The sequence below is a fragment of the Odocoileus virginianus genome, chromosome 11, assembly GCF_023699985.2.
Source record: "Odocoileus virginianus isolate 20LAN1187 ecotype Illinois chromosome 11, Ovbor_1.2, whole genome shotgun sequence".
In the NCBI taxonomy this organism is placed as follows: Eukaryota; Metazoa; Chordata; class Mammalia; order Artiodactyla; family Cervidae; genus Odocoileus; species Odocoileus virginianus.
Genome location: NC_069684.1, coordinates 19,444,497 through 19,470,908, shown reverse-complemented (window position 1 = coordinate 19,470,908; position 26,412 = coordinate 19,444,497). Strand labels below are relative to the sequence as shown.

Here is a 26,412-nt window from a genome sequence, read left to right as displayed (position 1 = left end):
ACATCATCCCCACTCTGGCACATACATATACCCCAGAAACTCAGTTTTAAGCATTTCTGCTTTTGATGAATCTAGCTGGATTTTAAAAATTGTTATATAAAAATATTTTATTTCAGGGTAACATTCCTTGAGTGGAGACCTGTCTTCTTAATTTGGTGATCCACTCTCATTTACTATCTCATTTCAAACCTTACAAATAAGAGAAGTATTGTTTGACAAAGAATCATTTAATTTACACTTTCAGGTAGCTAAAAATTATCCAGAATCTTATATTTTCCTACTAGGAAGCTTTCATAAATTCGAAAGACAAGAAAAGTATAAGCAGATTATCAATCCAACTCACGTATACAACGACAATGCCCCACACACCTATTTCTTTCTCATAAAAATTCCACATTTTCTGCCCTTGTTCTTAAAACCAATAATGGATGTTTTTTACATGATTCTGTTCTTAGTGTTCTCTTTGTTAAGAATTTACTACTGAAAATAGTACTAGTACTCTGTTATGAGTGTTATCGCAATAGAAACCCTTCCTACAAGTCTTTCCACTAACTCATATAAACACAAATGAGAGATAAGTTGTCCAGGCCAGTGCTACCCAAAGCAGGGCCACAACAAGATAAGATGCTTGTGCCAGAGTGTGAATCACTGGACCACTTTCTTCAGTTTTGTTAGAAAAAAAGAAATGTCAGCTGAACTAAATAATAAGTGTACTTAGCAATGTAGTTGTTTTACATTTTGAGTACAAATTCTTAATCTCAGTGTAGACTGGTAATGAATGGTTCTCAGAAGTCAGCCCACAAAGGACATTAGAGTAGCACTGGGGTCTGGAAACTGGACTCTTCTTAGTGAGCCACAGTTCACTGAAAAGAGGTGTACGGTAAACCTCACCTTTGTGGCAAATAGATGCTGGCATATTACCTACAGAACAGAATTTTGAGAAGGAGTCGAGTTTATGTATATATTGTGCGGTGTTTTTTTTCTAAAGTACTTTGTCTCATTTGAACCTTAATAAAAACCCTATGAAGTAGATGAGGTGGCTTTATCCCCTATAAAGGTTTGAAAAACAGAATGAACCAGAGGTATCTGGGCCCAAATTACCTACCTAATTCCAGTCAGAGGCAGAATCCAGAACAGATCCCGTCATTTCTTAACCACCAATAAAAACTGAAAAGTGAGAGGACGTTATGCAGAAGCTCACCTTTAGTGATGCTGAGTGTGTTATCACCACTTGCTACAAAATCATAAAGTGCAACAAAGAGATTAGGGTCACTCTCGGTGGCTCCAAGCAGGTTCTCCTTGGAGCTCCACCTGATGGCTTCGTTCAGGGCCTGGGGTTCAACATCACAACCGTAGGGGCGGTGCAAGGCTTCTGAAAGACATAAAGTGAAAGGAGTTTACACTGAGTCCAAGAGCTGGAAATTCATTTGAATTCAGTACATAGACAGTATTTTAGCTGTTGGCATTATACTGATGGCTCCAGCAAGGAACAAAACTGTACACGTGGTGTGGAGTCATGAACAATGAGCAGATGGCATGTCTCCGAAGCAGGAGAGAAATCTACTTGTTGAAAACATAACAAGATAGAGAAAAGAACACAAAATGAGCATTTAGCTGTGATGTTTATGCATGAACCAAAATCAGAGGTAAATGAACAGGAAACACAGCTTCCTCAACATGAAAGAATAAAAACAACCTCAAGAAGAACTAGCAGTTCATTCTGTAAAGCACAGGAGACACCTTGTCTCGGTGAGGGTGGCTCTAGGAAGGAGCAGCTCTGTTTATGAGTGAGGTCCCCCCTAAGCACCTCTCTCCCCTTGCTACCTCCACATAAAACAAGCTGCAGAAAAGACAGCATGGCTTTAAGAAACATGTACAGATTGTATTAATCCAGGCCCTCCCTTTACATATAGAGAATTACAGAAATAATGCTTTTAGAAAAAAAATCCTAAAATTATCTATCAAACAGAAAAGTGTTTTGGTTTAATACAAAATGTTCTAGGCAACCCAAAATACCTTTGTACTGTCATGTACAGTCTATAACATAACAGCTTTCCACTGTTAATTGTTTTAATGAAAAAAATTTTTTCCTTTTCTTTTCATACACTTTTAATAAAATACTGTAACTTAATTAGGGCTCTAGAAAACACTGCCAGCAATGGACATGATTTACTGAGTTCCTATCACCTGAAATGGCTGAAGCCTTGTAAGACCTGGTTTCTTCTTCAAGGCTTTGTGGTTCCTTGTTTAGTTACACTAAACAAACAGGTGATCCTTATGCCATGTTAGTTAAAGATCACCTGCTTCTCACAGTTCAGGATAATCATACCAAAAATACACTGTTCTCTCAGTAGCAATTTTGTTAGTCACTAAAAATGGGTTTTAGTGGCACTCTGCCACTATGCAACTGCCTCTGTCATATAACAATTCTTTTCTAGTATGTTTCTCTCTCTTCCACTCATTTTTAATTTAAACTTGGTGTTATCATATATGAAGAAGAAAAACTCTTGAATCTGTGGTTTTATTTTCCAATCCAATCCCTCCTCTCCACCTGTACTGCCAATGTCTTAATTCAGATTCCCAACATCTCTCACCTGGACTACTGCCTCCAGTCTTGTCTCCCTCAAATCCATCCTCCAAACAGCTGGCAAAGTGATCTATTTAAAACAAAAATTTGACCATGTCACTCTTCAAGATTCTTCAGTAGTTCACCATCAAGTTAAAAATCTCTTTTAACAAGGCCTTCAAGGTCTCTTATAACCAGATCTCCACCTATTAATACTTCTCCAGCTTCACTTCTCTCCCATTCCACAGCTTAAATTTTAAATTTGAAAAAACACCATGATGCTTCCTACCTTTCTGCCTTTGTTCACATAGTCCTATCTTCCCAGAATGTGAACTCATCCCACTCTTTTTTCTTTGACAGGCTGACTTCTATTCATTTTAAAAACACTCAACTTCAATGTAACCTCCCCTTGGAAGCCTCACATGCATTACACTTGCTGCAGTAATACCTCCTATTTTTATCCTCAATTTATGTTCATTCCCCCAACTTATGCTTCTTAGCATAAGAACTTTATCTTTTTTCTGGCAAGAGTCACATAATATGTGTTCAGTAACTTTTGACTAAATGAATAAGTTTCATAAAAATATAAGTGACAGGAAACAATGAGGTGTCTTTTAAACTTAAAATAGCATTAACTAATGTTTTTTAAATGGCTTCATAGCTGTCTATATTCTATAGACAGAAATTCCTCTTGTAGCTCGGATGCTTTCCTAACAGTTTATTTCATTTTTCACATTCCTTCTTCCTCTTAAAAAGAATATGTTTTCTTAAGTTTCACAGCTAATTAAATCATTTTAAATTAACAAAGTTACCACAAACCTGAAGATATGTCCAAATGTACTGAAAAGATAATTTGAAACGGGTATCTTGCTTCTTGTTTAAGCACATAATCAGAGTGAATGTGAACAGCTGTATTATACACTGAGATAAACTAGGATGACCAAACTTGAAACTCTCTGACGGCTCCCTATCTTAGAATAAAAGCTGAAGTCCTTACGAGGGGCTTTGCCCAATTCATCTTCCTACCCTTCCTTCCCTACTTTACTTCATTCTTCCTACTGGCCTCCCTGTTACTACCTGAACAAGACAGGCATACTCCTACCTCAGGACCTTTGTACTGGCTTTTCCATCTTCCCCAAACATTCTTCCCTAAGCTACTGACACGACATTTCACTCAAATGTTTCCGTTTTGGTATGGCATTCTCTAACCATCCTGTTTTAAAATGCATCTGTTCCTGACAACACTTCCACATCCCCTATGTCTCCTTAACTCATTTCTCTCCATCGATACATCACCCCCCAAAATGCAATTTACTTACCTGTCGTCATGTTCATGTGAGCTACTGCCCCACCTCACAAGAATATTAGTTTTATGGGGACAGGTATTTTTATCTGCTTTGTACACTGATAAATTCCAAGCACCCAGAACAGTTACTGCATATAAGAGGCTCTCAAAAACAGTTTATTGAATAAATGAATCACACATTCTGCTATAGTTACAGAGTATACACTGAGGACAGAAGACAAAATTCTGCAGTCAGAAAAGGTTCAGAGAAAAGGAAGCATTTAAATTGGATGAGCACACTTAAAATGGATTTCGCACTGATGACAGGCAAATGACAGACTGTCAATATGCAAGGATATGTCTATGACATGTGATTCATCTGTACTAGAGAGGAACTCCATCAAACTCAAAGGAGGATTTTTAAAGGCAAGTCAGCCTCTTAAAATCATGTTATTTGACAAAAGGAGAAAAGAGAATGAGACCTTCAGCACAATTTTATGAAAACTTAAACCATATACACATGCCAAACAATACTGTACATTTCTCAAATATACAAAATAATAAATACAGGAAGACAATCATTTCTGAGGCCAAAATACAAAAAAGAACCACAGCTTGGAAAACAATCCTTTTTATTCTCCAATCCCCTTCCCATCTCTGGTTTTTACAGTCCTTTTGGTCAAGTCAAACGATCTTATTTCCTTCCTTTCTTCTTTCTTCCCACTCACTCTTTTGTTCTTACAGAACTAAGGGTCAGTTTCCTGTACAATCTGCCTGCACAGGATATCCACTTAAACACCATCCCACCTACTAGCACCAAACAAGAGAGGAAATTTTCCAAAGACAAGAAACATCCTAACATTTTCTTGAGAATGAACATGTTTTAAATCATAAGGAGTTAAAGAGCTAAAGGGAGGCAAGAGCTAAATGGAGGTTAAAAAGCTAAGGCATGAAGACAAAAAGGGGAGGGGGGCCTATAGGAAGTAAGTGCCACAGTGTTATCTAGTATATCCAGCCTATGCGCCTTTCCTCGTCAGCTTAAGACAGACAAATCTGGATGATTCAGATGTACCGCATCTGCCCAAATACAAGTGCACAGGCTGGGAATGTTTTATTTTTGAACAATGTTAAGTGACTACTATATATAAGGTACCTTAGACGGCGAGTTATCCTTCATTAATCACTATTATGGAGGCACATCATGGACTCACCTTGAGGGAACAGAAGACTCTAATTTTTACTTATGAAATATGGAACTCAGAAATAGGTCCCAGCAGAAATACATTATGACTATTAAGAAAAGGTCATTTTTTTCTACTGATATGCCCGCAGGATACAATAAAAATAAAGTAAAACTAGAAAGAGCAGCTTGTACAGAAAATTATCAGGATTAAACAAGACTCAAACTCAAATTCACAGATAAAATTAAACATTAAATTTAGGAATTATTAAAAAACACTTTCACCAATTAGTCATTCAATAAATTTTATCAGTTTAAGTAGAAATTTGTCAGTTATTAATTGGAGAAATTAATAAAAAATTTCAGTTTAGCACATTTCCAGGCATTTTTATGAACACTTACCTTGCCAGAATTCTACTTTGTCTGACTGCATATTCTTAAAAACTAATACCTTTTTTTTTTTTTTTTGGCCATGCCATATGGCTTGAAGGATCTTAGTTCCCCAAGCAGGAGTTAAACCCAGATGGGCCCACGGAAGTGAAAGCATGGCGTCTAACCACTAAACCACCAGGCAAATCCCTAAGGAAGCTAATACTTTTTAATACTTCTTTTAAAAACTATGTAGGGTAGTTGGATAAATCATTGAATTGTTCTCAACATCAAGCCATACATATCTTAATACTACAAAATACTACACATTATTCATTTATTCTTTCATTACTAAGGCCCTAACAGGGAAAAAACACTTGAAGCTTCACTGGCCAAGAATAAAGATGTTAACAACAACAGCAGTACAAATTTTTCGGAATCTCATTCATGCTTGATTACTGTGGTTATCTACCCTCCCCTAAATGATCACCCCTGCTTTCATACCTGTCAAGTTGGGGAGAGCCGTTCCTGAGGCCTCACTGCATAGACAGCAAAGCCATGTGTCCTGATCTCTGCCATAACAATGAGGTGGAAGCAGAACTGTCCCAAAGACCATTCCTCCGCCCAGAAGCACGAAAGTTTAACTGTTCTATGTACAGAGGAAGTCTTGGAATTCTACTCTCTGACAAGCAATACCACATGCATGTGACACTTATTCATGCACTCAGTGGCCAGAGGGAACCAACAGGAGGGTAACATTTACAAGTCCAAAGTGGGTGGAGAGTTACCTAAAGGGAAATGTCCAGTAATCAGCAAAACATTGAGTCAGAATGGAGTTACTTCAAACCCTCTGGAACATTTAGAAAAACTAAATAAGTAAAAACCAATACATATGAGTAACAAATGATAAAATACACAGGCGTCAGTGCATGTAGATGGGATTTCATTCCTAGGTGATGATGAAGTGAGACTGTAGAGAAGCTTCCTTGGAGAAAACGTGTTTACAATAAAACACCAAATACACTTTTAAGAGAGGAAACGCCTAACAAGAGTCATCTTTTGCATCACTTAAAGTAGTTCAAGAAACCACAAATTCAAAGTTAAAGAAATAGTTACACTCTGATTCATAAGCACAGAAGCCAGGAAATGACGGCCTTCGGTAAAATTTTGGCTCTATTGCTTAATAACGGTTAAAAACATGGCATGATAGCACTGAAAACTTAAAAGGTTTTGAAAGTAAAAGCCTAATCTTTGTTAATATATAGGAACAAAGTTAAATAAAACTCAAGAGCCTTATAAAAATGAAACTAGCGAAATCTACCAATGATGGATGATTTTAGGGATATAACCTACAAAACTAATTCTAGAATGTCTGTTATTATACAAATATTTGTTAAGTAGCTGTTATGTACCAGACACTGTGCTAGGTTCCAGGTCAACAAAAGTAACAGGGTAAAATTATTGATAGTAAAACTGATACAGCCTTCAATAAAGATTTACAAAAGTTATAATGCAAGCTTAAAAAAAGAATGACTCTGGTGTAGGTAATAATTAACAGTTTTTAAAAAAAACAAAGCTTAAAGAAACTCAAAGAAAAACTTAAACAAAACTTAACTTTAAAAAAACTCAAATTAACCTTTCATGAAGCCAGTACTGTTAACATCATGAGGAAAGTAAGAGTTAAATGACTAACGGGTTACCTCAAATTAATGACTCAGTATTTCAAATACCAGGTTGAATTTCTCCTTCCCTAAATTACAAAAAACAAAAGGGAAAGGAGCTCCATAATTCATGTTCTATAGATATCTATATGCTATACCATATGATTTACTAATCAGTAAATCTGCTATTTAAATTACCAATAATGAATAGTTACATTTTTAATCCTCCTATATTGTAACCAGGAGTACAGAGGATGAATGAATAAACAAAATATGGTACACACAATGGAATTTATTCAACCATAAAAAGGAATAAAATTTTTATATATGCTACAATATAGATGGGCCTTGAAAACATTATGCTAAGTGAAATAAGTCAGACACAGAAGGACAATCCCACTTACATGAAATATGTAGAAGCTATTCTAGCTCTGGAAATCTAGTTCTGCACTTGGGTGGCTATGTAACACTGAATGTACTTAAGGTTACTAAACTGTATACCTTAAAATAGTATAAAAGGTAAGTTTTATGCTAGGTATATTTTCTAATTAAAGTTTTTAAAGTAAAAAACTAAGTATTTGACTTCCCTAATAGTCCAGTGGTCAAGAATCCACCTGCCAATGCAGGGAACGTGGGTTTGATGCCTGGTGCAGGAAGGTTCCACATGTCAAGGAGCAACTAAGCCCATGAGCCCCAATTACTGAAGCCCGCACACCCTAAGGCCTGTGCTCTGCCACAGAAGCAGCCGCCACAATGAGAAGCCCGTGCACTGCAACGAGAGAGCAGCTCCCACTTGCCGTTACCACAGAAAAGCCCATGAGCAGCAAGGAAGAGCCTGTGTGCTGCAAAGACCTAGCACAGCTATAAGTAAATAAATATTTCTTCAAAATTTATAAAGTTTAAGTACTGACTCTCCAAAGAACTCTGTTATGTAGGTTGTATCTATCATTATCTATCATATTTGAAATTAAAACTGAGAAATTTTAATATTAATTTCAAAATAATAAACTCATGTTAATATTTTATTAATGTTAACTAATTAATTTAACTAAGAGTAGTTAAATAACTACTCTTGAAAAGAATTAAGAGGTAACAGTAACACTGTCATTTTTTGCAAATATTTTTAATATCTGTCTTGCTGCTGCTGCTGCTTAAAACAAAATAAATGAACCTTCATTCTGCATTTGATCCATTGTGATGTTATTTATGTTGAAGTATATGAAAATCTAACTGTGCAGATATGGAGGTATAAAAGGAAAAGATATTTTAAAAATCTTTCAGATGATGATGGATATTTTTCCCTGATACTCCACCAAAACTCAACAAATAGGAGCTCTTTAAAGGCTAACTGTATACTGAAATCTGAAATCAAATAGATAAAATTTTTACAATGTCAAACTAAAATTTATTGTTTTATCTTGTACTTGAAATAAGTCTATCTTGTACTCTGCATTTTTTAACATCATTTATTGATAATCTGGAAATATCCACTAAATGCTGGTATATTCCATTATGTAACTTTGATACACCCTGTTCATTACTATCACCATCAATCTCACCACAAAAGTTTTGAGCACCAGGTAAGTTCTCACAATCACAATGGTGGTTACTAATTTTATAAAATTCTAATTTTTTGAGAGCCCAAATTCTACCATTTCCAACAATTCCTATCTGTTTTCTTTGAAATAGCAAATTTACTTCACTCATTTTCGAGAAAATGCCTACCAAATCCCAATTCTGAATGGTTTGTCATTCAATCTTTTAAGTGAAAACAGTGTTCCCAGAAAAAAACAGCCAGTTCAGTTAGAAACACAGCTGGACATGGGTCTCTAAAAACAGCCACAGCATCCTGGTGAGCAACAGAGGTGCTCTCTGCATCCTTTCCATTTTGTCACATAGAAGACTAAAAAGACATGTAGCTGAGAAGCAAGAGTTTTTATAAACATAATCATTTTTACTGCCTCATCAAGGAAATTCTTAGCGAGTGTGGCGGTGACAATGCAGGGGTAGCTAGGCGCAATTTAGCGTCACTACCCTGACTTCTATTAAGGACCCAGCAGTTTTATCAACTGTGCTTTGGCACCATCAGTGCAGATGTCAACAGAGGGATCTACTGAACACAATAAAATTCTGAGAACTGCTGCTACAAGGACATTCACATGAGTTATTCTGCTTCATTTTCTTTTCAATTTTTCAGTTCTGCTTTATACATTTTATTTCATTACATAAAATATTTACATGGTTCCAAAGCTGAATCTACAGAATGAGGCACCCTTCCCTCTATCCTAGTCACTCCTTCCTTAGTCAGTCAGTTCAGTCCCTCAGTCGTGTCTGACTCTTTGCGACCCCATGAATCGCAGCACGCCAGGCCTCCCTGTCCATCACCAACTCCCGGAGTTTACTCAAACTCATGCCCATCGAGTCAGTGATGCCATCCAGCCATCTCATCCTCTGTCATCCCCTTCTCCTCCTGCCCCCAATCCCTCCCAGCATCAGGGTCTTTTCCAATCAGTCAGTTCTTCGCATGAGGTGGCCAAAGTATTGGAGTTTCAGCTTCAGCATCAGTCCTTTCAATGAGTATTCAGGATTTATTTCCTTCAGGATGGACTGATTGGACCTCCTTGCAGTCCAAGGGACTCTCAAGAGTCTTCTCCAACACCACAGTTCAAAAGCATCAATTTTTTGGCGCTCAGCTTTCCTCACAGTCCAACTCTCACATCCATACATGACCACTGGAAAAACCATAGCCTTGACTAGATGGACCTTTGTTGGCAAAGTAATGTCGCTGCTTTTTAATATGCTACCTAGGTTGGTCATAACTTTCCTTCCAAGGAGTAAGCGTCTTTTAATTTCATGGCTGCAGTCACCATCTGCAGTGATTTTGGAGCCCAGAAAAATAAAGTCTGACACTGTTTCCACTGTCTCCCCATCTATTTGCCATGAAGTGATGGGACCAGATGCCATGATCTTAGTTTTCTGAATGTTGAGCTAAGCCAACTTTTTCACTCTCCTCTTTCACTTTCATCAAGAGGCTTTTTAGTTCCTCTTCACTTTCTGCCATATGTCATCTGCATATCTGAGGTTATTGATATTTCTCCCGGAAATCTTGATTCCAGCTTGTGCTTCTTCCATCCCAGCGTTTCTCATGATGTACTCTGCATATAAGTTAAATAAACAGGGTGACAATATACAGCCTTGACGTACTCCTTTTCCTATTTGGAACCAGTCTGTTGTTCCATGTCCAGTTCTAACTGTTGCTTCCTGACCTGCATTCAAGGTTTCTCAAGGAGCACGGCGGGTGGTCTGGTATTCCCATCTCTTTCAGAATTTTCCACAGTTTATTGTGATCCACACAGTTGAAGGCTTTGGTGTAGTCAATAAAGCAGAAATAGATGTTTTTCTGGAACTCTCTTGCTTTTTCGATGATCCAGCAGATGTTGGCAATTTGATCTCTGGCTCCCCTGCCTTTTCTAAAACCAGCTTGAACATCTGGAAGGTTTCCTTCCTTAGAGGAAACCTAACTTTATATGCTTTATTCTTATATTGTTTTAATGTAAATGGATACATGCTCACATCCCCACCCTTCTTCTTAAACAGTAGGATATTTCATACTCTTTCTCCACTCTGCTCTTCTCACTTAACTGTAAGATCACTCCACAGTGTCACATAGAAATAGTTCTTTTCCTACATACAGCTGCATAATATTTCATGCCAAATGCCACACTCTTAAATGAGGACAACTGAGAATAAGCAGTAAGTTTTTAAATTCTGGATCATGAACACGAAAAAAATGCCAATTAAGTGGTTCATTCATGAAGTTGGAAAAAAAAAAATCAGTGCTGTTTATGTTGTTCAGTTCCTAATTAGCAACTAGATATCTCCATTTATGTTATAAACTTACACACACAAATACAAATCAACAAATATTTTTTGCTAAAGCATGTCAACCCCCCTCTAAATTGCACTATACAATACTGAATAAGGGACCCCTAAAAAAAATTCTCAATAATTCAACACTTATCTACAAAAGCAACTATTGTCCAGACAATAAGTAATTTCTATTTATTATTTGTGGGTAAGAAAAGAATAGCTACAATGACAGGACATTCAGGAGCTTACATTAACCCTTACATTAAATATTGCTTGTCTGTAGTGACACAGCTCAAAGAAAAAAGGAAAAGGGAAAAGCCTACACAACTCCTACAATAAAAATTAGGCAAGGTTCATCAAGTCATTAAGGGCACTGAAAGGATATCCAAACAGCTCTGTGGGGAATGAATTTAAATGACAACAGCCGTCTAAGTCAGAAAACTATAAAAGTTAACAAAAGATACTCTAAAAATTTTTTTAAAAAACTTCTTTCAATCTATGCTGCTTTTAATGACTTAAGCCATCTAATACCACCTTTAACATTTTAGAGAATAAATAAAATGAAAGTGCACATGAAAAAATAATCACAAAAAAATGATAAATGAAAGCCAATAATACTAAACACAACAAGCAACAAAATTATTAGTATGATGTGTTCTTTTAAGAATGTTTTCATTTATAAAAGTGATATGTACTCTTTGAAAATCTGAGAACTATATATAGACAGTAACACTACCCACTCTATATTCACACTTAATAAATTGTTAAAATATTGGCTCTTTTAATCTATATCATTTCATTCATCCAGTTATTTATTTATTGAGTGGATATGATGTGCAAAGTATCTACTAGGCAGGACACATCAGGTGCTAGGCCAGAAGTAAAGAGACAAATATAAGAGACTGAAGTAAGGTGGGGAGTTTCACTACTTCACTGCAGGATCACACAAGAGAACTGGAATATTGACAACTCTGAATTTCAAACCTTGAAGGCTAAAAAGATATGAAAAAACATCATCTCAAGTGCTGAGAGAAAAAAGCTGTCATCCCAAAATTCCATAACCACAGAAAATATTCAGAAATTAAGATGAAATAAAGACTTCTCAGTTGAAGGAAAGAACTCATTACCAGCAAACCTCCTCTAAAAGAACTGTTAAAAAGTTCTTCAGACAGAATGGAAATACCAGAAGGAAACTATTCATTAGGAATAAATAAAGAGAAATGAAAATAGTAAATAGCATATAGACTACTCTTCTCGAGTTCTTTAAAATATGCTTGATGGTTAGAAGCAGAAAGTGTTAACATCATTGCAGGGACTTTTCAATCCATGTAAATATAACAACTGTAACATAAAGAGGGAAGAGAAAACTGTATGACAGAAAGGCTTCCATATTTTACTTGAGGTGTTAAAATGACGACTCTGAGTGTGAAAAGTTCAGTATGTATACTGAAATCCCTATGGCAACCACTAGAAAACCTATACAAAGAGATATAGCCAAAAACACAACAGATAAAAAAGCAAAACTAAAAGGAAAAAAGTGTTAATAATCCAAGAGGGCAAGAAAAGGGAAACAGAGGAACAAACAGAAAAAAATAAAAACAGCAGACCTAAATTCACATATTAATAATTACATTATATGACAACAGCCTAAACACAGATATATGATCCAGCTACAGGCAACTCATTTCAAATATAATCATAAAAGTAGGTTAAATGAGCTTCAGCATCAGCCCTTCCAATGAATATTCAGGGTTGATTGCCTTTACGACTGACTAGCTTGATCTCCGTGCTATCCAAAAGACTCTCAAGAGTCTTCTCCAGCACCATAATTCAAAAACATCAATTCTTCAGTGCTCAGCCTTCTTTATGATCCAACTCTCACATCCATCTATACATGACAACTGGAAAAATCATAGCTTTGACTAGACAGACCTTTGTCGGCAAAGTGATGTCTCTGCTTTTTAATACACCGTCTAGGTTTGTCATAGCTTGCCTTCCAAGAAACAAGCATCTTTTTAATTTCACGGCACCATCCACAGTAATTTTGGAGCCCAAGAAAATAAAATCTGTCACTGCTTCCACTTTTTCCCCTTTTAAGACAGGGGTACTTTCACTAATATTTCAGGATCTAATGGCAGTCCTTAAAATGTGTTCAATTCCATTATTATTGAGATAAAGAAACAAAGCTATGTAGAAACTAGATGATCTCTAAAGTGGCCATATCATGCCTGTTATTAACCCTCAACCTCCCAACAGAGCAGCTAACTAACATTCTAAGAAGAAAGAGCATCAATTTCACACTATACTACTTTACTCTCAGCACTCACATCTTTACCTTTCCTTTTGTGATGTCAAGTCTTTAGGAATAAATACTGGCCTCTGATTACAAAAAAGACTACAATCCCTAATGTTAACAAGCTTCTTGTTTTTTAAACCCAAGACTTCAGACTCTGTATTATGAAACCCTGTGCTCTACCAGTTAAAAAGTAAGGTGTCCTTCATTAATTATTTAAATATCTTACAATTTTCATCTGTAAAACAGGAAAATAATGGCAAGTACACAACAGTATCCTTAAATAAGACTAAATGCATGCAAAGTGCTTAGTGAACTTGACACCGTAATTTAAAATTTTAGTTCCTCTGTTGTCTAAAAGTGGTGCCTTCCTTGAAAATAAATTCACTGAAAGAATAAATGTGTTGAGCTCAAGCAGGAAGATTTGCATGACTAACAAGAAGTCAAAGGTGGGACTTCCCTGGTGGCCCAGTGGCTAAGACTCTGCAGTCCCGATGCAGGGGGTCTGGGGTTCGATCCCTGGTTGAGGAACTAGATCCCACACACAGCAACTACAGATTCTGCAGCCGCAGCGGAGACTCGGCACAGCAAAAAAAAAAAAAAAAGTCAAAGGTACAGAAATAAAAATAAACAACTGATGAGCCCCTAAACTTGTACAAGGTTAACTCTCTTTAGGTCAGTAAGTAGTCCCTGATAGCTTAGTTGGTAAAGAATCCACCCGCAATGCAGGAGACGCTGGTTTGATTCCTGGGTTGGGAAGATCCTCTGGAGAAGGGATAGGCTACTCACTCTGGTATTCTTGGGCTTCCCTGGTGGCTCAGCTGGTAAAGAATCTGCCCACAATGCAGGAGAGCTGGGTTCGAACCCTGGGTTGGGAAGATCCCCTGGAGAAGGGAAAGGCTACCCACTTCAGCATTCTGGCCTGGAGAATTCCATGGACTACATATATAGTCCATGGGTTTGCAAAGAGTCAAGACATGACTGAGCGACTTTCACCCAAAATAATGTTTATAACTCTACTGCATTACAATTACATGGATTTTTATCATTGGTAATATTTTTTAATGAATGAGGCAATGTATAACCCAGCATCACTGGTTCTAATGCTTCTTCTTGGCAGATGCTGCTTGTCCAGTGGTTTTGTCCCAATCTGTCACTGAAGTGTCAGTTTTCAGCCCCCATCTTGGTCCTTTTTTGCCATTTTCAGCCCCTCCAGAGCTTGGAGGACCCAGTGGGCCATGTTCCTGAAGCTTTTGCTGAAGCAGCTTGGCTGGGCATGATACCATATCTGACGGTCCTCCCTCGCCCTCAGATCTTGGTCATGAGCCAACCCCACCTCCACCCAAAAGGTACAGGTGCCATGCTGTGGAAGCAGCTCATGTGTAGAAACCAGTTCTCATTGTAGGGAGCGACCTCTTTATGCTTCGCCAGTGTGATGGTGTCCACCCATTCAAGGACTTGCAGCTTCCCAGACTTCTTAAGGCCACCAGAACTCTGATAAAACACTGCTGGTTCACATCTTTTACGGTAACTCCAGGCATCCTGCGGCCTCTATGCAGCCAGCCAGGAGAAAGCCATCACTGATGCTGTTATCTGGGAGGGAGGAAAAATTGTACAACACAGAAAAATACAAACTACTACTCCCTACAAGTCTGACTCCAGTCCCACCTGACTCAAAGGTAGGGATTGTATGTCTGACTCATAACCATTTTCCTAGAATATATATTTAATATCTGCTGACATATCATTTTTTCCTAATTATAGAAGCAATACTTGCCCATTTTCTAGAATCCAAAATGCACAGTAAGGAAGACAATTAAAAGCAATCAGGATCTGACCACCCAGAAATAACTACTGATAATATTCTTCATACATTTATATCCAGTTTATCTTGTTCTTACACATGTTCTCTAACACACACTCGTATCAATTTTTAGCCTTGACATTAAAATTAATATACAACCTACCAATTCCTATAACTTAAGATTTGGAACTTGGCAATAGAAAGAATTTAGTTTGTAAATCTGTTTATTAGGGCGTGTGCAAGTTTGATCATTTAGATTTTTCTTCTATGTATTCAGATTCCTAAGATTCAAGATTTATAAAAGCTACATGCTTTATTGATTGATTTCTCTATGCCAGGTCTCCAGCTGCTGCAAGTGGGATCAAGCTCCTTAACCAGGGATCGAACCTGGGCCCCCTGCATTGGAAGGCTGAAGTCTTAGCGTACTGGACGACCAGTGAAGTCCCACGATATGCTTTTTAGAAAGAAATTCAAAGCAACTTTATCAGTAGGTAAATAGTTTCTATACCTTTATAAAGGATAAACAATTTCAATTTTCAAGGATGAACAAAATTTAAAATGAAACACGTTATAATCCATTCTTAAAGCATTTTATTCATTTTGTGGGCAAAACATCAACTACCCAAAAGTAAAAATAGTCATCATATGGTCTTAAAACCAAATAGCAAAGTTTTCAAAGCCTATTTCAGAAATTAATGAGCTTATAATTTTATTTTTAAATGTCATAATTATGTATTGGTCTCTATGAAAGAGATGTTGAGGTCTCCTCTCTCCCTTCACAGATCTTCCTTTTCCTCACAAAACAGAATTCAAATCTTGACTATCAACTTCACCTTCAAGGAAATGAAGCACTTCCTATTAGTTCAGTTCAGGTGCTCAGTCGTGTCTGACTCTTTGCAATCCCATGGGCTGCAGCCAGCACACCAGGCTTCCCTGTCCATCACCAACTCCCAGAGCTTGCTCAAACTCAGGTCCATCCAGTCGGTGATGCCATCCAACAATCTCATCCTCTGTCGTCCCCTTCTCCTCCTGCCTTCAATCTTTCCCAGCATCAGGGTCTTTTCAAACGAGTCAGTTCTTCGCATCAGGTGGTCCAAAGTACTGGAGTTTCAGCTTTAGCATCAGTCCTTCCAAGTGAATATTCAGGACTGATTTCCTCTGGGATGGACTGGTTTGATCTCCTTGCAGTCCAAGGGACTGTCAAGAGTCTTCTCCAACACCACAGTTCAAAAGCATCAATTCTTCGACACTCAGCTTTCTCTACAGTCCAGCTCTCACATCCAACATGACTACTGGAAAAACCATAGCTTTGACTAGACAGACCTTTGTCAGCAAAGTAATGTCTCTGCTTTTTAATATGCTGCCTAGGTTAGTCATGGCTTTTTCTTTCATGAAGCAAGCATCCTTTAATTTCATGGCTGCAGTCACCACCTGTATTGATTTTGGAGTCCAAAAAACTTGCCAAAACCTTGCCCAAAAAACTTGCTATAATTTATTATATTCAGAGATTTTGATTGGGCCACATTTTCTCTATCTACTGTGTTTTTCTCCTATTTTTATTAGAAGGTATGGTCTTTTCATGCAACTACAGAGGTATGATCTACAGTTTGGTCCTAGCTAACTATTTCTTCAATGGGCTTGAGGGCAAAACTCTTTCTAATAACAGAAAGTGTATCTTGTCTTACTTAATTAGTTCCACATGCATATGTCATTCTTGGAAGATAATTCTTTCAAGAGAGTTTAAAGGAGTGATATAAGCAGAACTCAGGGATTGTGCTGTCTCTAAGAGAACTCTTTAATATCTCCCTAATAGCATCCCCTTCTCAATATTTCTCACTTTATCCTTTGTCCTTTTTTTTGAAGGTATAGTTGTTGTGAGATAGTATTAAGGTATTTGCATTTGGGAGAGTCACCCAGTCATTTGCAGATAAGAGTCTTTAAACAGATACCTGTTTGCATTCAACAACATGATCACTAATGTTTCTCTGTAATAATAACTGTACCGTGCACATAGCAGGCACTCAAGTATTTTTTAATTAATGTTCACAGAACTCCCACCAGCATGTTTTCCATGCAAATTTAAAACGACTCAAAGCAATTCTAGCCCACTCTATGATTATAATAATAGCTACCATTTATGCAACACACATTATAAATTAGGCACTTTTACATACCTTAATTAATATTTTAAAATTTATATTAACTATAGCCCCGAAGGACAGGTTTTTGTTATCACCAATGTACAAATGCTCAGAAATGCCAAGTATCTTATTCAAGCTCCAAAACAAGCTGGTGAAGCCAGGATTTGAAAGTGTAGGGATTCCCTGGTGGTCCAGTGGTTAAGACTCTGAGCTCCCAATGGAGGGAGCATGGGTTCGATCCCTGGTTGGGGAACTAGGATCTCACATGCTATGTGTCTAATAAATAAAAAATAAAGCAATTTAAGAAAGAAAGTGTAGGTCTTATGTAACTCCAAAGTCCATGCTCCTTTTACTATTTAAGGCTGCCTCAATAGAGAGTGGTACAAAAACAACTGAGAAATGTTTTTTTTTCTTACCTTCTGGAGAAGAGTTTTAAGACAGCCAGACTCCCCAAGCGGAATGACCTCAACTCATCTATCTATACATAGAATGACATTTAAAGTCAAACCTAAGAGATGAATCAGAATGACATACATGTGCTTACCAACCAGTCTATTCCAACAAAAGAAACTGGAAATTTCTGGAATTTACTTCCAGCAGCAGAGCAATTACAAATTTTTCCACAGTCAAGGCACAATAACGCAGAAGAGTTAAAAAATTTTGTATAAGTCATGCCAGAACTCAAAATGCATTAAAAAAAAAAAGATAACCTTTTCTCTAATTAACTAACAACTTTCATTTCTTCTTTGAAGAATCTTATATTTAGACCAAAACAGACTGTGTCTTTACTTCTGATTTGTCCTCAAATATGAAAGAATGAGCTGAACAAAAGTTTTTCCTTAACGTACAGCTCATCTCACAAACATCTCAAACAACAACAAAAAAAACTGTGTATGTGGGTATCATTAGGAAATATTTCTTCGAGCTCTAAAGATCCTCTAACCTTACCCTTGAGGACACTTGTCACTGCCCTGCAGATAACTTGGTATGCTATCCTTTCACGTGATGTTAAAAATAAAAAAAGCTGACTTCTCCCCTTTCAGACTGGTGGAGCTAGTTTTCCAATGTCTGTGAAGAGGCGTGTATATGTGTATATACCACACTCCCTATACTTGAGTCCTGGCTGCAAGCTATTTCCTGCTGGCTGAACTCAGATATTCCCAACGGCCTTAACTAAAAGAAACAAAGACCTTATTCATTATCCTTATTTCAGCAGCACTAGCTGTCCAAAGCAATAGAACTCTCCCTAAAGCATGAATGATTAGAGCTAAGAAGGGAAAAAACATACTTCAAGTTACAAAGTTCTTTTGGTTTAGGACTCATATTAATAAATAAATACATACATATATATTTGTTCAAATAATCTATAAAAACATACTCAGAATTCAATCCCTATGATTTCATTGCTAAACTCTCCAGCTTAAAACAAGATATCAATAAAATTACAAAATCACTGAAAATTTTTAATGATAATCTTAGTTAATAAAGCTCTCTAAAGCTATTTTTACTAGAAGATCTGTCTGAAAATACACAGTACTATAAGTACTACATTAATACTACGTTATTACATGACTGTCTACTATGACTCAAACTTTTTTTTTTTTTCAAACTTCATTCTTATCACTAGCTTAATTTACAACATGGTGTAGCAAAAAGACTCTGCTTTAACACCACCACCATCACTACCAATAAGGTCCTTTCAGGTTACAAGATCAAAGATCAGGTGAGAGCTGCAGGGGAAAAAGAAAGAGGAGGGGGAAAAAGGAAAGAGGGGAGGAAGAGCAGAAAGGAGGGAAAAAGAATACTTTAGAGGTACCCAAAAGATAAAACATGCAATTCTTACAAGCAGGAGCTAGCAATGTTTTTTCACCAGAACACCAGGACCAGGTCAAGAGTAGTGGCTTTGTGTATTTAAATTAACCTGAAAGTATGACTAATATCAAATTTCCCTGATCAGTTCTGCTAGATTTCCACTAATTTTATCTTAATGATAGGACAGAATATCGAGTTCACTAGTAACATTTATGGGCCTCCCTGGTAGTCCAGTAGTAAAGAATTCACCTGCCAATGCAGGAGACACAGGTTTGATCCCTGGGTGGGAAAGATTCTCTGGAGAAGGAAATGGCAACCCACTCCAGTATTTTTACCTGGAGAATCCAATGGACAGAGGAGCCTGGCAGGTTACACACAGTCTATAGGATCATGAAGGGTCAGACATGACTTAGTGACTGAACAACATATTTATAGGCTAGATTGAGGAAGAATACAAATCAGATATCAAATATTTTCTAAATGCTGAGCCAAACTGTGAGAAAAAGAAATAAAGGACAGGGAAGAATAAGTAAGAGGCTGAAAAAAGCAATGTTATACCAAACCCACAGAAACAAAACTTAAATTCTGGACTTTTGAGCACCACATCATTTAGGACCAGTTTAGAAAACAGAGAATAGGAGAAAATTAACATCTAACAGTTGATGAATACTCGCTTATCTAAGCCAACCACTTATATCTATTACCACTAATCCTCACCTTAACTCTGATAGAAATATTCAATTTCTCAGGTAAACAGACCACATAATGCAAACTATATGCATTTTTAATTTTAATGTATGACTATACTCAAAGAGACAATTTTGGAGTGAGATTGAAATTCTATCTCTGGCACTTATCAGCCTGGAAACTGAACAATTAATAACTCTGAAAACAAATAAACCCACCCTATTTACAGCAGCAACAACAAGAAGCAACAGTTAGAACTGGACATGGAACAACAGACTGGTTCCAAATAGAAAAGGAGTACATCAAGAATGTATATTGTCACCCTGCTTGTTCAACTTATATGCAGACAACATCATGAGGAATGCCGGGCTGGATGAAGCACAAGCTGGAATCAAGACTGCCAGGAGAAATATCAATAACCTCAGATACGCAGATGACACCACCCTTATGGCAGAAAGTGAAGAGGAACTGAAGAGCCTCTTGATGAAAGTGAAAGAGGGGAGTGAAAAAGTTGGCTTAAAACTCAACATTCAGAAAACTAAGATTACGGCATCCAGTCCCATCACTTCATGGCAAACAGATGGGGAAACAATGGAAACAGTGACAGACTTAATTTTCATGTGCTCCAAAATCACTGCAGATGGTGACTGCAGCCATGAAATTAAAAGATGCTTGTTGCTTGTAAGAAAAGCTATGACCAAGCTAGATGGCATATTAAAAAGCAAAGACATTACTTTACCAACAGAGGTCCATCTAGTCAAAGCTATGGTTTTTCCAGTAGTCGTATATGGATGTGAGAGTTGGACCATAAAGAAAGCCCAGTGCCGAAAAATTGATACTTTTGAACTGCGGTGTTAGAGAAGACTCTTGAGAGGCCCTTGGACTGCAAGGAGATCCAACCAGTCCATCCTAAAGGAGATCAGTCCTGAACATTCACTGGAAGGTCTGATGCTGAAGCTCCAACAGTCTGGCCACGTGATGCAAAGAACTGATTCACTAGAAAAAACCCTGATGCTGGGAGAGACTGAAGGCAGCAGGAGAAGGGGATGACAGAGGATGAGATGGTTGTATGGCATCAGTTTGACGGACACGAGTTTGAGCAGGCTCCAGGAGCTGGTGGTGGACAGGGAGGCCTGGTGTGCTGCAGTTCCTGGGGTCGCAGAGAGTCAGACACGACTGAGTGAACTGACTGAGCACACCGAGGAGAGCGCAGACTCTCTGTGCGAATTTTGGTTCTGCACTTCACTGTGTGACCTTCGTCAAGCTAACACTTCTGTGCCTGTTTCCGCATCCCAAAAGCAGAGTGTGCTAGTACCTACTCTTACAGAAGTGGCAGAAGAATTAAATGCTATTGTATATAAAGATGCTAAAACAGTGTCTCATACAAAATAAGAGCTATATAAAAAGTTAGTTATTTGGTTGGTGAAGATGAAAATGCTGACTAGAAGGAATGTATACCAAGCCCTATTTTCAGACCTTAGCAATGAAGTTTCTGCCTTTTCTATCAGACTATACTGAATACTGCAATGAAAACTGGTTTCATCCAGTTTAATGTGGTTAAAATGCATACTCTAAGGACAGATAATCTCTTTTTAGCCATGATCCTTAGAACCTGATGTCCAAGACCAATTAATTTTCCAATACATACTAATACTCTGCTAACTTCTTTTCTTCTCACAACTAAAGTAACAGATGGTGTAACAGTAACAGAGGACATGAAGATTATCACATCTTGCTGGTGAAGGAGTGGTAAGTAGTCCTAGACAAGATAGTGACTCAAATGTACTAACAGATTGTTTCATAAATTATCAGCAACAGCTGTTTATAATGGGATTTCTGATTCAGATGATTTCTTGATCTTCTCCCTATGTGTTTAAGAGATCAGTCTGTTTAAGAAAGAGGTTAGACATCCCACTAAAATCTGGAAGAAGAAAAGGATGTCTACTCTCACCACTTCTATTTGACATAGTATTGGAAGTCCTAGCCACGGTAATCAGACAAGAAAAAGAAATAAAAGGTATCCAAATTGGAAGGGAAGAGGCAAAATTGTCATTTTATGCAGATGACATACTTTATATAGAAAACCTGAAAGACTTCATACAAAAACTACAAGAATTAATAAATTAATTCAGCAAGGTAGCAGAATACAAGATTAACATACAGAAAGTGGTTGTATTTCTTTACATTAACAATGAAATATCAGAAAGAAAAACTAAAAACAAAACCCCTTTTACAATTAAATCAAAAAAATTAAATATCCAGGAACCAACCTGACCAAAGTGGTGAAAGACTTATATGCTGTATAAAACACTGATAAAAGAAAATGAAGATGAGTCAAAAACGGAAAGGCATCCCATACTCTGAGATTGGAAGAATATTGTTAAAATGGCCATACTACTCAAAGCAATCTATAGATTTAATGTAATCCCTATCAAATTGCCCATGACATTTTTCATGGAACTAGGACAAATAATATTAAAATTTATATGGCACCACAAATGACCCAAAATTGCCAAAGTAATCCTGAGGGAAAAGAACAAAGCTGGAGGCATAACCCTCCCAGACTTCAGACAATACTACAAAGCTACAACAGTCAAAACAGCATGATATTGGTATGAAAACAGACACATAGATCAATGGAACATAACACGAGACCCTGGAAATAAATTCACACACCTAAAATCAATCTTTAACAAAAGAGGCAAGAATATACAATGATGAAAAGGCGGTCTCTTTGGCAAGTGGAGTTGGGAAAGCTAAATGGACATATGTAAATCAATGAAGATAGAACACCCCCTCATACCATATACAAGAATAAACTCAAAATGGCTTAAGAATAAACTAAAATGGCTTAAAGACAAATATAAGACAAGATGCCATAAAACTCCTAGGAGAGACCATAGATAAACTTTACCTGACATAAATCATAGCAATGTTTTCTTAGGTCAGTCTCCCGAGTCAGAAGTAGTAAAAGCAAAAATAAATGCAACCTAATCAAACTTAAACAGCAAAGGGAAAACTATAAACAAAAAGACAACCTATGTACTGGGAGAAAATATTTGCAAGCAATGGGGCCAACAAAGGATTTAACTGCCAAAATATAAAAACAACTCAAATAGGTCAATATCAAAAAAACAAACAACTCAATCAAAAAACGGACAGAAGACCTAAATAGACATTTCTTCAAAGAAGACAAACAGATAGTTATAGGTACATGAAAAGATGCTCAACACTGCTAATTATTAGAGAAATGCAAATCAAAACCACAATGAAGTATCACCTCACACCGGTCAGAATGCCCATCATTAAATAAAGTCTACCAAAAAAAAAAAAAAAAAATCTACAAATAATAAATGCTGGAGAGGGTGTGGAGGAAAGGGAACCTTTCTACACTGTTGGAGGGAATGTAAATTGGTGTAGCCAATATGGAGAACACTATGGAGGTTTCTTAAAAGACTAAAAATATAGCTACCATATGATCCAGCAATCCCACTTCTACACACACATCTGCAGAAAACTAATTCCAAAGATACAGGCACCCTAAAGTTCACAACAGCACTATTTACAATAGACAAGACATAGAAGCAACCTAACTGTCCATCAACAGATGATGTGATAAAGAAGATAAAGAAGATGTGATATTGAAAACAGCACAATAATGCCTTTTGCAGCAATATGGATTGACCTAGAGATTATCATACTAAATGAAGTAAGTCAGACAGAGAAAAACACCATATGTGTTTTTATATGTGGAACATAAAAAAAAAAATGATACACATGAACTTATTTACAAAACGGAAACAGACTCTCAGAAAGCAAAGTTATGGCTACTAACAGGGAAGGGGGTAGAATATATTAGGATCATGGTATTAACAGATACACACTACTATACATGAAATAGATAAACAAGGTCCTACTGTATAGCATAGGGAATTATACTGAAGTATCTTGTAATAACCTATTATGGAAAAGAATCTGAAAATATATATGAATATATATACACACACACACACATATATATATTGATATATACATACACAAAGACAGAATCACTCTGCTATATATCAGGAATTAACACAACATTTTAAGTAATCTATATTTCAAAAATATGGTGAGAACTCTGCCTATCCCTCCAAAATTTGCCGTTTTAGATTGTTTTTCTGAGTATCATAACCTTGCAGTCTTTCTGGAATTACATTTGCACCAACCTAATATTTAAAGGTCAACTGCATAATGATAGAGAACAGACCAGTGGTTGCCAGGGTACAGGACTGGAAGAAAGACGTGACTACAGAGAGATTGCACAAGAAAGTTTTTTTAAATGATGTAATTGTTCTGATTATTGGATTACACAAATCTACAGAGGTTAAAATCACAGAACTGTAAAAGAAACAACAACAACAAAAAAACAATTCTACTATGTGATGATTTTAAAAATAAAGAGAGAAAAGGGAAAAAAATGGAGCTGAAGCATATACATTTTCATACCAGTTACGAAAATAAAAACTTATGCCATATCACAGAACACTAGATTTTAGAAATACCTACAAATGAGAATTTGCAACTTAACTTGAGAATCTAAAATTTCCACACTTAGATGTAAATAAATACCTTTCTGTTAAGAATTGTGATAAAAGTTTAGAGGAAAGTAATAACCTGCCTAAACACACAAAATTTGTGGAATTCAGCATTCCAAGATCTTCACATGTTAACAGAAATGCATCACTGCCAATGTTATTTAAGCAGAAGATAACGAAATATCTGAGGGATGAAAGGAATGTGCCAATCCTCTTTCCCTCATGGAATTCTCAAAGTCAGTGTAACTAACACCTGGTACAATGACTTAAATGCAAGCTCAGAGCTAACATTCCTAGGGAGGGACTCACAAACAAACCTAGATCATTCCTAAAGATCTACAATACAATCCTCTGTAATCCAAGGAGTCAGCTGTTTCACTGAGACTAGGGAAGCATGCAACAACTGCTTACATACACTCATATATACACACACACATTTCTGCATGGAATGTATATGATGTCTGTGCCCACACAAACAAAATAATTCAATCAACAGGAAATTCTAAAATGCCTAACTCTCAATATTAATTCAATGTATTACTTATTCAATTATTTATCAAACATACACTTTGCACCAAGCACAATAAAAAGCACCTGAGATGTATCTGTAAACTGGAAAAATGAAATCTGGGCCTCATCTATTACCTCCAGTTTAAAGACATACAAGTGATTTTTCTATCAACCATCTGAAGTAAAGTGAATGAGGATGAAGGCATCCAAAATAAAGCAATTAATGACAGCAAACTGCGTATCACATCATGGAAACTGAAAATTAGTGTGACCCCGGGGTTTCCATTTGTTCTTTATGCGGTAGAGGGTATATATGCATGAAATGAAGTGCTAAGGAAACTGAAGTATGAAAGGTAAAATAGGACCAAATCTTGGAGAACACTGAATGCCATACCAAGGATTTCAGATTGCTCTTGTTGGCAATTAGAAGCCATTAATAGCAGTAACAATTTCAAGAATTTTTCTTCCAGACAAATAATTTCATTCATTTATTTTTTGGCTGTGGTGGGTCTTCCTTGCTGCACCGGCTTTTCTCTAGCTGTGGCAAGCAGGGGCTACTCTCTAGTTTCGGTGCAGGGGCTTCTCACTGCAGAGTCTTGTTGCTGAGCACAGGCTCTAGGCATGCAGGCTTCAGCAGTTGCAGCTCCCAGACTTGAGAGCACTGGCTCAGTTGTTGTAGCACACAGGCTTAGCTGCTCTGTGGCATGTGGGATCTTCTCAGATGAGGGACCAAACCTGTGTCCACTGCACTGGCACGTGGATTCTCAACCACTGAGCCACCAGGGAAGCCCCTAAATATGTATTCTGAATTATGGAGAAAGGAACAGTTAAACCAAGGAAATAGGTAATATACACAAGGTCATTGAACAAACAGCTAAACAGTGTTTCTCTAGCTTCAATTAAACATATTTATTTATTAACTCTTTTTCCCAAGGGATTCAAAAAAAAAAAACATCCTCCACTGTTTACTCACTGGAAAAACCCTAATGCTGGGAAAGATTGAGGGCAAGAGGTGAGGGGGCGACCGGGGATGAGATGGTTGGATGGCATCACTGACTCAATGGACATGCTGCTGCTGCTGCTAAGTCACTTTAGGCGTGTCCGACTCTGTGCGACCACATAGATGGCAGCCCACCAGGCTCCTTCGTCCCTGGGATTCTCCAGGCAAGAACACTGGAGTGGGTTGCCATTTCCTTCTCCAATGCATGAAAGTGAAAAGTGAAAGTGAAGTCGCTCAGTCGCGTCCAACTCTTCAAGACCCCATGGACTGCAGCCTACCAGGCTCCTCCGTCCATGGGATTTTCCAGGCAAGAGTACTGAGTTTGGGCAAACTCAGAGAGATAGTGAAGGATAGGGAAGCTTGGCATGCTGCAGTTCATGGGGTCACAGAGAGTCAGACATGACTTGGCAACTGAACAACAAAAAAATTCACAAATAGTAAAATCCTTTTTAATACGCATTGTTGGGCTTCCCAGGTGGCACCAGTCACCTGGGAAGAACCTGCCTGCAACACAAGAGACTTAAGAGACACAGGTTTGATCCCTAGGACAGGAAAATCCCCGTGAGAAGGGCATGGTGACCCACTCCAGTATTCATGCCTGGAGAATCCCATGGTCAGAGGAGCCTGGCGGGCTACAGTCCATAGGATCACAGAGTC

The 26,412-nt window shown here is 37.4% G+C and overlaps 1 protein-coding gene and 1 pseudogene across 6 annotated transcripts in view; both read right to left on the bottom strand.

The window, feature by feature from the left end:
- The window catches only part of ABL2 (ABL proto-oncogene 2, non-receptor tyrosine kinase), a 99,943-nt gene that overhangs the window by 25,123 nt on the left and 48,408 nt on the right, over positions 1-26,412 (bottom strand). For 2 of the 6 annotated variants that reach the window (XM_020868790.2, XM_020868792.2), the window contains exons 2-3: positions 2,595-2,657; positions 1,202-1,372 (exon numbers count right to left, since the gene is read on the bottom strand). In XM_020868790.2, the coding sequence (XP_020724449.1) occupies positions 1,202-1,372; positions 2,595-2,657 (234 nt within the window). Of the gene's footprint in view, positions 1-1,201; positions 1,373-2,594; positions 2,658-5,904; positions 6,036-26,412 lie in introns of those variants that run through there. The other 4 variants (XM_070474012.1, XM_070474013.1, XM_020868791.2 and 1 more) reach the window with 3 other exon arrangements.
- Positions 14,215-15,816, bottom strand: LOC139037451 (uncharacterized; annotated as a pseudogene).